Source organism: Clytia hemisphaerica, unplaced genomic scaffold (genome assembly GCF_902728285.1).
Source record: "Clytia hemisphaerica strain Z4C2 unplaced genomic scaffold, Clytia hemisphaerica genome assembly, whole genome shotgun sequence".
Taxonomy (NCBI): domain Eukaryota; kingdom Metazoa; phylum Cnidaria; class Hydrozoa; order Leptothecata; family Clytiidae; genus Clytia; species Clytia hemisphaerica.
Genome location: NW_027103334.1, coordinates 49,447 through 64,953, shown reverse-complemented (window position 1 = coordinate 64,953; position 15,507 = coordinate 49,447). Strand labels below are relative to the sequence as shown.

Below are 15,507 nucleotides of genomic sequence, written 5' to 3'. Positions count from 1 at the left end.
AGAGAAATCGACTCGTTCCTGGTAAGCAAGTTGTTTCGCTTTTCACTTTATCTGTGTTTGACCAGGTTCGGAGAGTTTGGAATGAAAAGTTTTATTTTGTGAAATATTATAATATTGATGGGGATTCGATCAGCTCTAACCTAAGTATCGACTTGTCGACTTGAAATCCATTTGAAAATATGGAAACATATTGAATATCTTCCATACATCTGTTCATTTGCCAATTTATTTCGTTCCCAATTTTGTTTATGTTAATCCTATTCGTACTAGGGGGGGGGACCGTTTCTGTTCGGGGGCGAAACTAATGTTAATAGCTCTTGAAGTAATCAGAGCTTTTGGCATGAAATTTTCTTTAAATTCCTAATTTTTATTCAGCTTCAAAATAAATAAAAAATTGACACCTACAAATTTTCACACCTTGAGTATGATGACATTTTTGACAGTAAGGTGAAAAAATTGACACCTTTCTAATACAAATTTATTTTTTATGTCAAATATATCGTTTAAACCGTAATTTATTGAATATTCAGGATAAAATAAGCATTTTAGACCCAGGGAACTTTTGGACCTACTCCGGTGGAGGTCCTATAAATTAACCTCTGTTCGTTCGTTCGTTCGTTCGTTCGTTCGTTCGTTCGTTCGTTCGTTCGTTCGTTCGTTCGTTCGTTCGTTCGTTCGTTCGTCCGTTACCAACTTTTCTCGAGATTGGCTGATTAGTTTTTTCTGATTTTTTGCACAAAGATGTGTAACTATAAACCCTCGCATGTGACGGAGCCCGATTTTCGAGAAAAAAATTTTTGGAGCAAATTTGGGCCAAAAAACAGCTAAAAAATCGGTTTTTTGAACTTTGTGAAAAATCGGATCATTAATTTTTTCTGATTGTTTGCATGAAAGTAGGGTACCATCATAGGTAAAAGATGGCTCAAGCAGATTTTCTCAAAAAAAATTTGTTGGCTCAAAAAACGAATGTTTATCTATAAGAATCACTATTAATAAGCATACATCAATGTTCTTAGTCAAATTACTCAATTTTTTTTACAAGTAAGATGTTTTTTTTGCTCATGAGAGCTTACTTTTGAAGAATATGTGTGTTTAGACATGAAATTTTGGTTGCTTAGCGTGTTTTTATAGAAAAACTGGCCAAATTGGGGGTAAATTTCAGCTGAAAAACGGCCAAAAAAAGACGCGAAGGACGAGAAGGATGGTTCACGAAGTCTTGAATATGAAAGAATATTTCAAGAGCATGAAATTTTCGTTAACGGTCACGCTCACGTAGATATCAATTATATATGTGTTAAATGCACAACCAGGTAGGTCCATAAAAGTATCACTTGTTTTTAAAGCTTTTGTTACAATAGATATTTATAAAATTGTTGTCAAAAGTTTTCTTACATGACAAGGATCTTGTGTGCCAAATTTCATCCAAAAAGACCTACTAGATCAAAAGTTAAGGTGTGGTACAGGTACAGCCCCCCTAGTTTTGAACCGCCCCTAAGCCTAGTATGAATAGGGTTAAAGATATTCTAATGTTTTCCTTATTGTTTTTTGACGAGGGACCTCAATAATTTCTAAAAATAAGTAAAGAATTATGCAAAGTTATATTTTTGATTAAAACATACAACGATGGTTCTATATTTAAATTCCTCATGCTTGAGGTGGTGCGACTTCTTCGATCGTGATTCTAGTAAGCTGTTTATAGCCGGTGAAACCGTCAGAATCACCGTATCCAACGCAATTCCCGATATTGAAACCAATTTTCACTGAACCGGTTTTCGGGATACGACACTGACCTTTTAAAAGGAAATTTCCAATATCATTGTTGGACGCGTCTCTCTGGAAATGTGCATAATCAATTGGGCCTGGTGCGCACTCTTTGTTGTCAAGGGTAACAAACCAACGTTTACAGCATCTAGTACATCCGTACACACGACCATTTGAGGAAACGGAAATTCTGAGGTATGTCGACGTGAACTTCTTCACGAAAGCGCATTCCTAAAAAGAAAAATATATTTTTTACGAACATAAAGGAAATATTTTGAGTTTTTTACTGCAGGTAATATAGCAGGAGCACAAATCCGTTAGTATATTCCAGCAGCCTAGAAAACAGTTGGACTTGATTTTTTTTAATCTTTTATCTTAACAATTCATCATAGTACTTTGTTTTCTTTAAATTCACACCATCCGCTGAAAACTCGATGACTGAATCTTTTTACAGACATCCAATGTGCATAAATTGTATTTCAAAAGACTTTCCTTAGACTTTTTGACTCTCTTTCTCGTAATCTTTTGACGTTGGTGTGTGAGTTCTTTTGAATGATTAATAAAGCTTTACCTTAATCAAACCTTTGTCTTGTTGATTATTGATATGGTTCCAAAGGCAATCTTTCCATTGAAGCGCCAAAACATCTTTTCCGTCTTTTCCATCCCTCCCGGGTGGTCCTAGTAGCCCGTTTTTTCCAGGTGGTCCTGAAAAATAAATTTCAGAAAATTCGTCCGTGAATAAAATTTATCGGCAAAAAATTTCATGACCAAACCATTTTTTCGTCACTTTTTATCGAAGAATTTTTCACCGATAAGGTATTTGTTTGTACTAAAAATGGGCCATTAGAAAATATAATGACAATCTAAGAGATCTCAACTCGTAAATGTATTTTCCGGAAGTGTTATACCTTGACTGCCATCCTTTCCGGGTGACCCATCGCATCCATTTACACCATCACGTCCGTTCAAACCATCTTTACCGTTTGTACCATCACGCCCATTTAAACCATCACGCCCTTGGCGGGAAACGTTGCACGTAGAGTTCTAAAGTATAATTCAAATATTCTGGACAATGTGCCACTCTCCATCTCAGTTAACGAAGCGTACAAAGTGGGGAAGGCGTACAAATTAGAAATTCTTAAACTATCAATCTACCAAGGATCTAACATGAGGATTCACACCTTGTAAAGAAATAACACTTGAGAATTATGGGTAATAAGAAGGCCTTAGAACAAGTAGTCAAGAAAACATCCTCCACATTGCCCGATAATGGGTGAAGAATCTCTCGAAACGTAGCCAAACGTAAATTTCTAGATCCAAGCAATGAAGTGAATGAATATCCCATCAAAATTATTTAAACTTTTTACTGCATCGATCTACTTATCTCAAAATGACTTACTTGTGAAGCACAACTAAGGGTGATCAGTAGACCAAAGAAAACCCAGAATCTCATCGACATCTTCTCACTTCGTGATGAACACTTACTTCAACGAAAATATTATGGTATCATTTTCTCATGCTAAATACACACCAAATACCAACCTTATGCCCAGTCTTTTTCTTTGCGTTTCAAAAGAAACCCCCTGGTAAGCAAGTCGTTTCGCCATATCACTTAATTTTCGTTTGACCAGCTTGGCAAAGAAACGTGTTGTTTGACCAGCTTCGAAGAGTTGACAAAGAACGTCTTGTTTGACCAACTTCGAGGACTTGGTAAAGAAAGCTAAAACTTTTGTTTGAAGATACTCGAAAAACTACCTTCTCACTGAAATGTCCAAAGATATTTACTCAGATGGAGTTGGTAAAGAAAGCTAAAGCTTTTGTTTGAAGATACTCGAGAAACTACCCTCGCTGAAATGTCCAAGGATATTTACTCAGATTTGTTATGTGTTTATAGTTGTACCGGGTGTCCCAGAAAAAAGTTCCGCTCTTTGAAGTGAATTTTCTCGAGTTCTATGAACTTTTAAATAATGAATCTTTTTGCATTGGAAAGAGGAAGGATAAACTTAAATTTTGAGGGGTCATTTATTAAATTAATTAAGTCAACTTGATCAAAAGTTATAGCCTAAATCCTAAAACATCACTTTTCAAAAAAAATCTCAAATCAGAAAATGACAACAGACCCTCTACGGCAATGAATTTTGAAATGTGTACAGACTAGTTTGAGCCTAAAGAAGCCTAAGATGGTATTAACTTTTCCAACACTCAAATATTAACAGATATGTAACCCAACATTTTTATTTGTAAACAAGATGAATGCTAATAAAGAAAGCCATGACGACGATTTGACGTGTTCTTCCTTTTCTTCTTCTTTTTAGGACCCAATCCTCTTTTCAGGATCGATTCGTTTCAACATCGACCCATTCAATAAACATTCCGATGAAGCCATCTGGCAAGTCTTGGAAATCTCCCATCTCAAGGCGTTCGTGTCCTCGCTCGCTGACGGTCTTCATTCTGAAGTCGTAGAAGGTGGTGATAACCTCAGGTAATGCAATATATTTTTTTCTATTTGGTACCCTGGTATGCCATAATCTTCTGGAATGTGGACACCATAATATTACCATGGTAATGAATGAGTCTTTTATCGGACTTTCCAATGGTTGATGGATTCGCAAACGGAAAGGACCAAAACAAATCATCAAGCTTTCAACTCTAAGATACATGAAGCGACTCCCCCGATGAAAGTTTCACATCTTGAATTTTTCGTACTGACCGATTTGTAGGGAAATCCTCTTCAATCTAATTCTTATGTACTAGCCTCCCTTCAATCTAGTTCTTATGTACTAGCCTCCCTTCAAAGAAAATACGTCAGGAATACCCTTATTTTTTACTCCCAATGCAATCAGAAAAAAATGAGAACTAATTTCTTTCCACTGAAGTGTTGGGCAACGGCAGTTAGTGTGTTTAGCGAGAGCTCTACTCCGCAAGTCGAAGATCCTTGTGTTAGACGAAGCAACCGCAGCGGTTGACATGGAAACAGATTCATACATCCAGCAAACGATACGAAATGAGTTCAGTGGATGTACAGTAATGACCATCGCTCATCGTTTGAACACAATCATCGATTATGATAGGTTTGTTGTAGTCTCCCCACTGACCTCGAACTATTTCACTGGATCAGGCTTTTCATATTCTGTCATGTCCAAGTCTAGTTTAAGAGCTCACTTTCCCGCCATGTAATTTTTTCTTCAGGCTGTCAATGGTGATATTTGAATGTTTTGAAATAAAATGTACAAAGAGTGTTAGGCTATCGAGTGTGTTAGAAATATGGCTGTGTGTTCCCCCTAAATATTCTTGATTTCAGTTAAGCTAACTCTGAGATTTTGAAATTTCCAGAAATGTCTTTAATCTATTCTCCTAAAGCTGCTAATGTTGGTCCCTGTTATGCACATGTTGCTCCCTAACAATCTGAAAGCAAGGCAAACAAATACAAATACCTTCAAAAAAATTTGTAACAGACTGGTCTAAGAAATTGTTGTTTTCAAAACCTTTTTGTTTATTCTTCAGGATTTTAGTTTTGGATAAAGGACACATCGCTGAATTCGACAGTCCCGATATAATTTGCTGAAAGATGAAAAGACAATTTTCTATGGCATGATCAAAGATGCTGGCCTTGTGACGTCAGAATGATGACGGTGCTAAGTATTTGTTTGTTTGAAACCGATTCGCTCTAAATGTTCATCCTTTTTGTGTTCATGTGAAAACCAGGTCAGTGTAATTTGACTAAATCGCTTGAGAATGGTTTCTACGCGGTAGGGTAGCGAACGGAATTTACATAGACAGACGTGTTTTCAATGACTACTAATATTGTTTGACTTTGGGCTTTATAGCTCACTTGGCGGATGTAATTCGTGTTATTAGCAAGCTCTAAATGGGCTTTTTCCAGAAAAAAACCGTATACCCCCTGTTGAGGAGGTCCATCCTCTGTGGCCGGAAATGCTGTAACCCCTGGAATTCCAGGCAATTTCAGGTGTAAACCCATCTGGAATTCTGAATTTTAGTAGGATTTAATGGAATTCCAGTTATTTTTGACAGATTTTTGTATCTCCCTATGGAATTCCGCCAATTCAAACCTTACCCCCTTGGAACGGAAATGGACCTCCTCAACAGGGGGTATACGGTTTTTTTTGGAAAAGCCCAATATAGCTCTTATTTACTAATTTTTTGTTTTATTTTATTTAGTATTTTTTATCCATGTATAAGCAGGTAACGTTGTATTTTTGACATTGAGTATTTGATATTTTTGTACATAGTCTAAACGTAGCTTTATTATATTTTCATTCATATAGAAAGATTTATATTCATCATTGATGCTATCTTGTATGCGATGCGATCTATGGGTGTACTAGCAATTTCTTATGGGCGTACGAGCAATTTCTTATGGGCTTTTTTAAATTCTTTTAAACAGTGCCTTTGAAGAACTTCTTTAATCTGACCGTATGGTTTATAGGACAAAAGCTCGGATTCTTTGGCAACATAAGGGAAAAAACTGAAAACATTTACTGTATTAGTACACAAGTGATTCCAACAGCGCATAGCTTCATCTTTTTAGACACTTGAGGGTTGAGCTTTTACTCATAATTTCTCCTTCTTTTGTCGCCTATCTAGTTTAACCTTTCTAGACTGAGCAGCTTAATTTCGATTTCATTGTTCATTAAACATGTTTCTTTGTTTCGTTTTAAGTTGTAGCAAAACAAAAAATAAAAACAAAATGTCTCCAACAACAAAAAACAGGAAATGGATGTTTATACATCCAGATGTTAGTGTCCAAGAAATATCTCCCCCACTCCCTTGGAAATTGAGGGTTTGAAACGTTGACCATTCGGACACAAGGTTCGACCATACTGGAACAACCTCCCATTGAAAAGGAGATTCAAATACACATGATTCCCTTTAATCCGTCAACATTGAAGTACGAACGGAAATTATTGGTCATTCTAAACCCAGTTTACGAAACGGGATAACATATTCACACCTTGCTAGTGGAAAGCTTTTGCTTATTCCAAAGAGGTACACAGTTAAGAAAACCATTGTGTGTACTCATTGCATTGACACTGAATTCTTCCATATGAAGTATTCATCAATTACCATAGAAGTTGAATCGCCTGATGACAAATGACTTTTGGGACCGTGAAGACTTAGTATGAATAGGGTTAAAGATATTCTGATGTTTTCCTTATAGTTGTTTGACGAGGGACCTCAATAATTTCTAAAAATAAGTAAAGAATTATGCAAAGTTATATTTTTGATTAAAACATACAACGATGGTTCTATATTTAAATTCCTCATGCTTGAGGTGGTGCGACTTCTTCGATCGTGATTCTAGTAAGCTGTTTATAGCCAGTGAAACCGTCAGAATCACCGTATCCATCGCAATTCCCGATATTGAAACCAATTTTCACTGAACCGGTTTTCGGGATACGAACTGACCTTTTAAAAGGAAATTTCCAATATCATTGTTGGACGCGTCTCTCTGGAAATGTGCATAATCAATCGCCCCTGGTGTACACTCTTTGTTGTCAAGGGTAACAAACCAGCGTTTACAGCATCTAGTACATCCGTACACACGACCATTTGAGGAAACGGAAATTCTGAGGTATGTCGACGTGAACTTCTTCACGAAAGCGCATTCCTAAAAAGAAAAGTATATTTTTTTGCGAACGGCAGACCTCTACAAAACTGCAGGTAATATAGCAGGAGCACAAATCCGTTACTATATTCCAGCAGCTTAGAAAAACAGTTGGACTTGATTTTTTTTTATCTTTTATCTTAACAATTCATTTCATCATAGTACTTTGTTTCTTTAAATTCACACCATCTGCTGAAAAATCGATGACTAAATCTTTTTACAGACATCCAATGTGCATAAATTGTATTTCAAAAGACTTTCTTAGACTTTTTGACTCTCTTTCTCGTAATCTTTTGACGTTGGTGCGTGAGTTCTTTTGAATGATTAATAAAGCTTTACCTTAATCAAACCTTTGTCTTGTCGATTACTGATATTGTCCAAAGGCAATCTTTCCATTGAAGCGCCAAAACATCTTTTCCGTCTTTTCCCTCCCTCCCGGGTGGTCCTAGCAGCCCGTTTTTTCCAGGTGGTCCTGAAAAATAAATTTCAGAAAATTCGTCCGTGAATAAAATTTATCGGCAAAAAATTTCATGGCCAAACCATTTTTTCGTCACTTTTAACCGAAGAATTTCTCACCGATAAGGTATTTGTTTGTACTGAAAATGGGCCATTAGAAAATATAATGACAATCTAAGAGATCTCAACTCATAAATGTATTTTCCGGAAGTGTTATACCTTGACCGCCATCCTTTCCGGGCGACCCATCGCATCCATTTACACCATCACGTCCGTTCACACCATCTTTACCGTTTGTACCATCACGCCCATTTAAACCATCACGCCCTTGGCGGGAAACGTTGCACGTAGAGTTCTAAAGTATAATTCAAATATTCTGGACAATGTGTCACTCTCCATCTCAGTTAACGAAGCGTACAAAGTGGGGAAGGCGTACAAATTAGAAATTCTCAAACTATCAATCTACCAAGGATCTAACATGAGGATTCACACCTTGTAAAGAAATAACACTTGATAATTATGGGTAATAAGAAGGCCTTAGAACAAGTAGTCAAGAAAACATCCTCCACATTGCCCGATAATGGGTGAAGAATCTCTCGAAGCACAGCCAAACGTAAATTTCTAGATCCAAGCAATGAAGTGAATGAATATCCCATCAAAATTATTTAAACTTTTTACTGCATCGATCTACTTATCTCAAAATGACTTACTTGTGAAGCACAATAAGGGTGATCAGTAGACCAAAGAAAACCCAGAATCTCATCGACATCTTCTCACTTCGTGATGAACACTTACTTCAACGAAAATATTATGGTATCATTTTCTCATGCTAAATACACACAAATACCAACCTTATGCCCAGTCTTTTTCTTTGCGTTTCAAAAGAAACCCCCTGGTAAGCAAGTCGTTTTCGCCATATCACTTCATTTTCGTTTGACCAGCTTGGCAAAGAAACGTGTTGTTTGACCAGCTTCGAAGAGTTGACAAAGAACGTCTTGTTTGACCAACTTCGAGGACTTGGTAAAAGAAAGCTAAAACTTTTGTTTGAAGATACTCGAAAAACTACCTTCTCACTGAAATGTCCAAAGATATTTACTCAGATGGAGTTGGTAAAGAAAGCTAAAGCTTTTGTTTGAAGATACTCGAGAAACTACCCTCGCTGAAATGTCCAAGGATATTTACTCAGATTTGTTATGTGTTTATAGTTGTACCGGGTGTCCCAGAAAAAAGTTCCGCTCTTTGAAGTGAATTTTCTCGAGTTCTATGAACTTTTAAATAATGAATCTTTTTGCATTGGAAAGAGGAAGGATAAACTTAAATTTTGAGGGGTCATTTATTAAATTAATTAAGTCAACTTGATCAAAAGTTATAGCCTAAATCCTAAAACATCACTTTTCAAAAAAGTCCAAAAAAGACGATAAAATCTCAAATCAGAAAATGACAACAGACCCTCTGCGGCAATGAATTTTGAAATGTGTACAGACCCCTATGAGCTACAAGAAGCCTAAGATGGTATTAACTTTTCGAACAATCAAATATTAACAGATATGAAACCCAACATTTTTATTTGTAAACAAGATGAATGCTAATAAAGAAAGCCATGACGACGACCGTGTTCTTCCTTTTCTTCTTCTTTTAGGACCCAGTCCTCTTTTCGGGATCGATTCGTTTCAACATCGACCCATTTAATAAACATTCCGATGAAGCCATCTGGCAAGTCTTGGAAATCTCCCACCTCAAGTCGTTCGTGTCCTCGCTCGCTGACGGTCTTCATTCTGAAGTCGTAGAAGGTGGTGATAACCTCAGGTAATGCAATGCAGCTTTGATTTTTTTATTTTTGGGACCCTATATTTTTTATATGCCATAAACTTCTGGAGTGTGGACACGGGGGGTCGGTACTAGAATCTCAGAAATCGTGACATTTAGTGACGTGTTGGTATTGCAAAAAAGCTCAAAAATAATTTTAGTACCATGTGTACTAAAATACCAAAAAGGAAATTTTTGAAAAATCTTAGTATTTTGTTCTAAAATCAGCCAAAATGGAGCATTTTTTTAACAATTTTGGAAAAAATTTGATTTGATTGAAAAACTCTTCAGAAATCTTTCAGAATTTTTCCAATTTTTTAAATATTTTTTTAAAAAATATTTTTATGTACAGTTCAGCACAGTTTAGGAATAAAATTATATTTTGCAGATTGATGCACTAAATTCGACTAGGTTTGTAACAATGACCCCATTTTGGTAAATTTAAAGCCGTAAAAGGGCAAAAAATGGGTGGTATCTATGTTAAATTGCTCAAAATAATTTTAGTCCATGTGTACTAAAATAACATTTTCGGAAAAAAGGTAGGGGTATGGTCAAAAATTAGCGAAAAACTGCTTTTCGTACTCGTGTATGTCTTACATTTTAGTACTACCCCCCCCCCACCATGGTAATGAGTCTTTTATCGGACTTTCCAATGGTTGATGGATTCGCAAACGGAAAGGACCAAAATAAATCATCAAGCTTTTTACTCTAAGATACATGAAGCGACTCCCCCGATGAAAGTCTCCTATCTTGAATATGTTTTTTATCAACTTCTTACTAAAGTCTATTCACGATAAGTGTGCACTCTTTTTTCTTTTACCTATAACTTTTGAAGGAATTCTTCAATCTTTATAAATTTGGTATCATTGGAAAGATATTAGGTAGTGGAACAATTTGAAATAAAAAAGTCTTTAAAAAAATTCTAAAAACGAAGATGAAAATGAAGAAGAAAAAAATTAAGATCTTGTAGAGAAGTGCTATAACTTTCATTTTCATTGGAGAGATTCTTTGATCTTATATAATAATAATAATAATAATAATATCTTTGTTTAATGTTGGGGTACCGTAATTACAAATCAAGTAAATTTATAACTAATAAAATCCAACAATATCAAAATAATAAGTAAAAACGACGAGATCCTTAGGGCCAATTACCTACAGATGTTACATGAACATTTAGAGCCTTTCCAACGTTTTATCTCTGTTTTAAATTTGGCTAGAGTTTGAATGTCATGTAATTTCAACTTCTTAGGTAATTGGTTCCACAATAAAGATGCTCTAAAGGATAAACCGTAAATACCGAAGGTATAGCGAGTAGCTTCAGGGAGAGTTAAGAGTTTTGTGGATCTTAGTTTGTATACCACTGTTTTTATTTGAAAAATTTCTGCCATGAAGCTTGGACTCAAACCTTTGATTGATTTGAAAATTTCCACCATCAAATATTGTAAATTTTGGATGTGGATTTTTACAGTATTTGTACGGTTTAAATAAAACTCCATAGTCTAAAGAAAAGTTTGAATGTACCACACGTAAAGCCCGTTTATGCACTCTGTTTATTTCATCGTTGGATGCTCTTGAGGAAAACATCCAAATGAGGGGGCAATATTTAAGATGACAAAGGATGTATGAGTTACAGAGTGTGAGGGCTTTTTCGGGATTCAAATATTTCCTTATCCTTTGAAGAGCTGTAGTATTCCTACTTACAGTAGAACATATTTTGTCTACATGTTGGTTAAAATTCAGTTTCTCATCAAAAATAATTCCTAGTAGCAAAACTGAATTTTTTGCTTTTATAGTAACATTCTTATACTTGATTGAAATATTAGAGTTATCAATATTTTTTCCTAATAGCATCATTTGGAATTTCCTGGGTTTGCAACAAGATAGTGGATTCGAACAAGATATTAAAATAGTTAAATCGTTTTGCAATTTTTTCAAGACGATATTTTCAGTGGTTCCACAACTATCGATAGTGTTTGTCATCAGCAAAATTGCAAATGTCGCATTGCTCTACAAATTTAATTATATCATTAATAAAAATATTGAATAGTAAAGGACCTAAGATTGAACCCTGTGGTACTCCTGAAAGTATCTCGAGCCATTCGCTGAAAATTGATCCAATTTTAACCCTTTGCTTTCGTTTTTTTAGGTAATTATAGATAAGAAGCAAAGCTGGACCCCCGATTCCATAGGCTTGTAACTTTGCAATAAGTAACTCATGGTTCAGACAATCATAAGCTTTGACAGATCCATAGGACAGTGCCTACAATCTCATTTTTATCTAAACATGCTTGCCATCTTTTGAGAAGGGTAACATAGCATGTTGTGTGCTGTGACCTCTCCGAAATCCACAGAGAAGTTTGCTAAATTTAGGTTCGATAAATGTGTTAAGTTGATTGAAAAGCACACGTTCAAAAACTTTTGAGATTGCTGGCAGTATGCTTATGGGTCTGTAATTCACTTTATCCATCTCGTCTTCTTTCTTAAAGACGGGACTGATGTCAGCAAATTTTAGTTAGTTTGAAAAACGTTGCTTTGGATTGATGAATTAATAAAATTTGTTATAAAATCTAAATAAATATCGACTGATAATTTTAAGATATTAATCGGTAAATCACCACTGACAGATTTTCTTGGATTTAGCGAGAGGATGATTTTACGAACCTCATTATTATCTACACATCGAAATTGAAATATTCTTGGAGATTATCATTACAAGTCTCTGCTTTAATCTTAATGATACTGGGGTGATCTGAAAGAAAGTGATTAAGGGCTTCGAGAACTGGCTCAGAGAATTTATCAAAATTCTTTCCAGTATGTTTAATGGGCAGAGTTCTTGTAATGTCTCTAAAGTATTTATTAAATATGTTAACAATCTTTTGATCGTCAGAAACAATGTCATTTTTCTCAGCTAGGACAATTTTGCCTTGGTAACAGCCTTTGTTGGTAAAATAAGGCTTGCACATATTCCAGAGGGATTTTTCTTTGGTAGTATCTATACTCTCAAAATAAGATTTTTTTTGTTTTTTATTAGGAGGTCATCACTGTGAAAAAATTTCACTAAAATATTTATTCAATACAAAGTTATGATACAAAGTTAATAATAAGTGATTGAACCCAAAAAACAGCAGAAAACAGCGTTTTTAGACGTCAATTAGCTTATAACTTTGTTTGATATCTTTTGACTGAATGATTATTTTTGAGAAATTTTTTCACAGTGATGAGGTTCGATAATCAAGGTTTCACTTCAGTGAAAATGATAGTTATAGCACTTTTCTACAAGATCTTCATTTTTTTCTTCTTCATTTTCATCTTCATTTTTAGAATTATTTTAAAGATTTTTTTATTTCAAATTGTTCCACTACCTAATATCTTTCCAATGATACCAAATTTATAAAGATTGAAGAATTCCTTCAAAAGTTATAAGTAAATGAAAAAAGAGTGCACACTTATCGTGAATAGACTTTAATTGATTTGTAGGGAAATCCTCTTCAATCTAGTTCTAGCCTCCCTTCAAAGAAGTTCTTATGTACTGTTCTCCCTTCAACGAAAATACGTCAGGAATACCCTTATTTTTTACTCCCAATGCAATCAGAAAAAAAATGAGAACAATTTTTTTTCCACTGAAGTGTTGGGCAACGGCAGTTAGTGTGTTTAGCGAGAGCTTTACTCCGCAAGTCGAAGATCCTTGTGTTAGACGAAGCAACGGCAGCGGTTGACATGGAAACAGATTCATACATCCAGCAAACGATACGAAATGAGTTCAGTGGATGTACAGTAATGACCATCGCTCATCGTTTGAACACAATCATCGATTATGATAGGTTTGTTGTAGTCTCCCCACTGACCTCGATCTACTTGACTTAATCAGGCTTTTCATATTCTGTCATGTCCAAGTCCAGTTTAGAGCTCACTTTTCCGCCATGTAATTTTTTCTTCAGGCTGTCAATGGTGATTTTTGAATGTTTTGAAATAAAATGTACAAAGAGTGTTAGGCTATCGAGTGAGTTAGAAATATGATGTCTATGTGTTCCCCCTAAATATTCTTGATTTCAGTTAAGCTAAATCTGAGATTTTGAAAATTTCCAGAAATGTCTTTAAATCTATTCTCCTAAAGCTGCTAATGTTGGTCCCTGTTATGCACATGTTGCTCCCTAACAATCTGAAAGCAAGGCAAACAAATACAAATACCTTCAAAAAAATTTGTAACAGACTGGTCTAAGAATTGTTGTTTTCAAAACCTTTTTGTTTTATTCTTCAGGATTTTAGTTTTGGATAAAGGACACATCGCTGAATTCGACAGTCCCGATAATTTGCTGAAAGATGAAAAGACAATTTTCTATGGCATGATCAAAGATGCTGGCCTTGTGACGTCAGAATGATGACGGTGCTAAGTATTTGTTTGTTTGAAACCGATTCGCTCTAAATGTTCATCCTTTTTGTGTTCATGTGAAAACCAGGTCAGTGTAATTTGACTAAATCGCTTGAGAATGGTTTCTACGCGGTAGGGTAGCGAACGGAATTTACATAGACAGACGTGTTTTCAATGACTACTAAATATTGTTTGACTTTGGGCTTTATAGCTCACTTTGGCGGATGTAATTCGTGTTATTAGCAAAGCTCTAAATGGGCTTTTCCAGAAAAAAACCGTATACCCCCTGTTGAGGAGGTCCATCCCTCTGTGGCCGGAAATGCTGTAACCCCCTGGAATTCCAGGCAATTTCAGGTGTAAACCCATCTGGAATTCTGAATTTTAGTAGGATTTAATGGAATTCCAGTTATTTTTGACAGATTTTTGTATCTCCCTATGGAATTCCGCCAATTCAAACCTTACCCCCTTGGAACGGAAATGGACCTCCTCAACAGGGGGTATACGGTTTTTTTCTGGAAAAGCCCAATATAGCTCTTATTTACTAATTTTTTGTTTTATTTTATTTAGTATTTTTTATCCATGTATAAGCAGGTAACGTTGTATTTTTGACATTGAGTATTTGATATTTTGTACATAGTCTAAACGTAGCTTTATTATATTTTCATTCATATAGAAAGATTTATATTCATCATTGATGCTATCTTGTATGCGATGCGATCTATGGGTGTACTAGCAATTTCTTATGGGCGTACGAGCAATTTCTTATGGGCTTTTTTCAAATTCTTTTAAACAGTGCCTTTGAAGAACTTCTCTTAATCTGACCGTATGGTTTATAGGACAAAAGCTCGGATTCTTTGGCAAAATAAGGGAAAAACTGAAAACATTTACTGTATTAGTACACAAGTGATTCCAACAGCGCATAGCTTCATCTTTTTAGACACTTGAGGGTTGAGCTTTTACTCATAATTTCTCCTTCTTTTGTCGCCTATCTAGTTTAACCTTTCTAGACTGAGCAGCTTAATTTCGATTTCATTGTTCATTAAACATGTTTCTTTGTTTCGTTTTAAGTTGTAGCAAAACAAAATATCAAAAACAAAATGTCTCCTAACAACAAAAACAGGAAATGGATGTTTATACATCCAGATGTTAGTGTCCAAGAAATATCTCCCCACTCCCTTGGAAATTGAGGGTTTGAAACGTTGACCATTCGGACACAAGGTTTCGACCATACTGGAACAACCTCCCATTGAAAAGGAGATTCAAATACACATGATTCCCTTTAATCCGTCAACATTGAAGTACGAACGGAAATTATTGGTCATTCTAAACCCAGTTTACGAAACGGGATAACATATTCACACCTTGCTAGTGGAAAGCTTTTGCTTATTCCAAAGAGGTACACAGTTAAGAAAACCATTGTGTGTACTCATTGCATTGACACTGAATTCTTCCATATGAAGTATTCATCAATTACCATAGAAGTTGA

General features: G+C 35.4%; 2 protein-coding genes and 1 long non-coding RNA gene across 5 annotated transcripts in view; 1 reads left to right on the top strand and 2 right to left on the bottom strand.

Annotated features, from left to right (window-relative positions):
* LOC136816466 (multidrug resistance-associated protein 1-like) overlaps positions 1-14,716 on the top strand; it is a 40,359-nt gene extending 25,643 nt beyond the window's left edge. Inside the window, exons 19-22 of one of the 3 annotated variants that reach the window (XM_067072815.1) lie at positions 9,483-9,649; positions 13,279-13,473; positions 13,911-14,279; positions 14,553-14,716. In XM_067072815.1, coding sequence (XP_066928916.1) covers positions 9,483-9,649; positions 13,279-13,473; positions 13,911-14,031 — 483 coding nt within the window. In that variant the 3' untranslated portion in view covers positions 14,032-14,279; positions 14,553-14,716. Of the gene's footprint in view, positions 1-4,076; positions 4,244-9,482; positions 9,650-13,278; positions 13,474-13,910 lie in introns of all 3 variants that reach the window. The other 2 variants (XM_067072798.1, XM_067072807.1) reach the window with 2 other exon arrangements.
* Positions 1,580-3,243, bottom strand: LOC136816495 (collagen triple helix repeat-containing protein 1-like). The gene is made up of 4 exons (XM_067072839.1): positions 3,161-3,243; positions 2,670-2,805; positions 2,333-2,466; positions 1,580-1,992 (listed from the first exon to the last, which is right to left on the bottom strand). Exons 1-4 carry the CDS (start codon positions 3,218-3,220, stop codon positions 1,645-1,647), a joined length of 678 nt encoding a protein of 225 aa, XP_066928940.1. The 5' UTR covers positions 3,221-3,243; the 3' UTR covers positions 1,580-1,644.
* LOC136816505 (uncharacterized) lies at positions 7,770-8,566 on the bottom strand. Its single transcript, XR_010847933.1, has 3 exons — positions 8,554-8,566; positions 8,063-8,198; positions 7,770-7,859 (listed from the first exon to the last, which is right to left on the bottom strand). It is a non-coding gene; the product is annotated as an uncharacterized lncRNA (long non-coding RNA).
* Positions 14,717-15,507: the final 791 nt, after the last annotated feature.

Bases quoted from the DNA above. Each gene is read 5' to 3' on its own strand.
- LOC136816495 (XM_067072839.1), bottom strand. From the start codon at position 3,220: ATGTCGATGAGATTCTGGGTTTTCTTTGGTCTACTGATCACCCTTAGT. The intron at 2,806-3,160 runs GTAAGTCATTTT...ATTATACTTTAG, and splicing joins CCCTTAGTTGTGCTTCACAA to AACTCTACGTGCAACGTTTC. The intron at 2,467-2,669 runs GTATAACACTTC...TTTATTTTTCAG, and splicing joins CGGAAAGGATGGCAGTCAAG to GACCACCTGGAAAAAACGGG.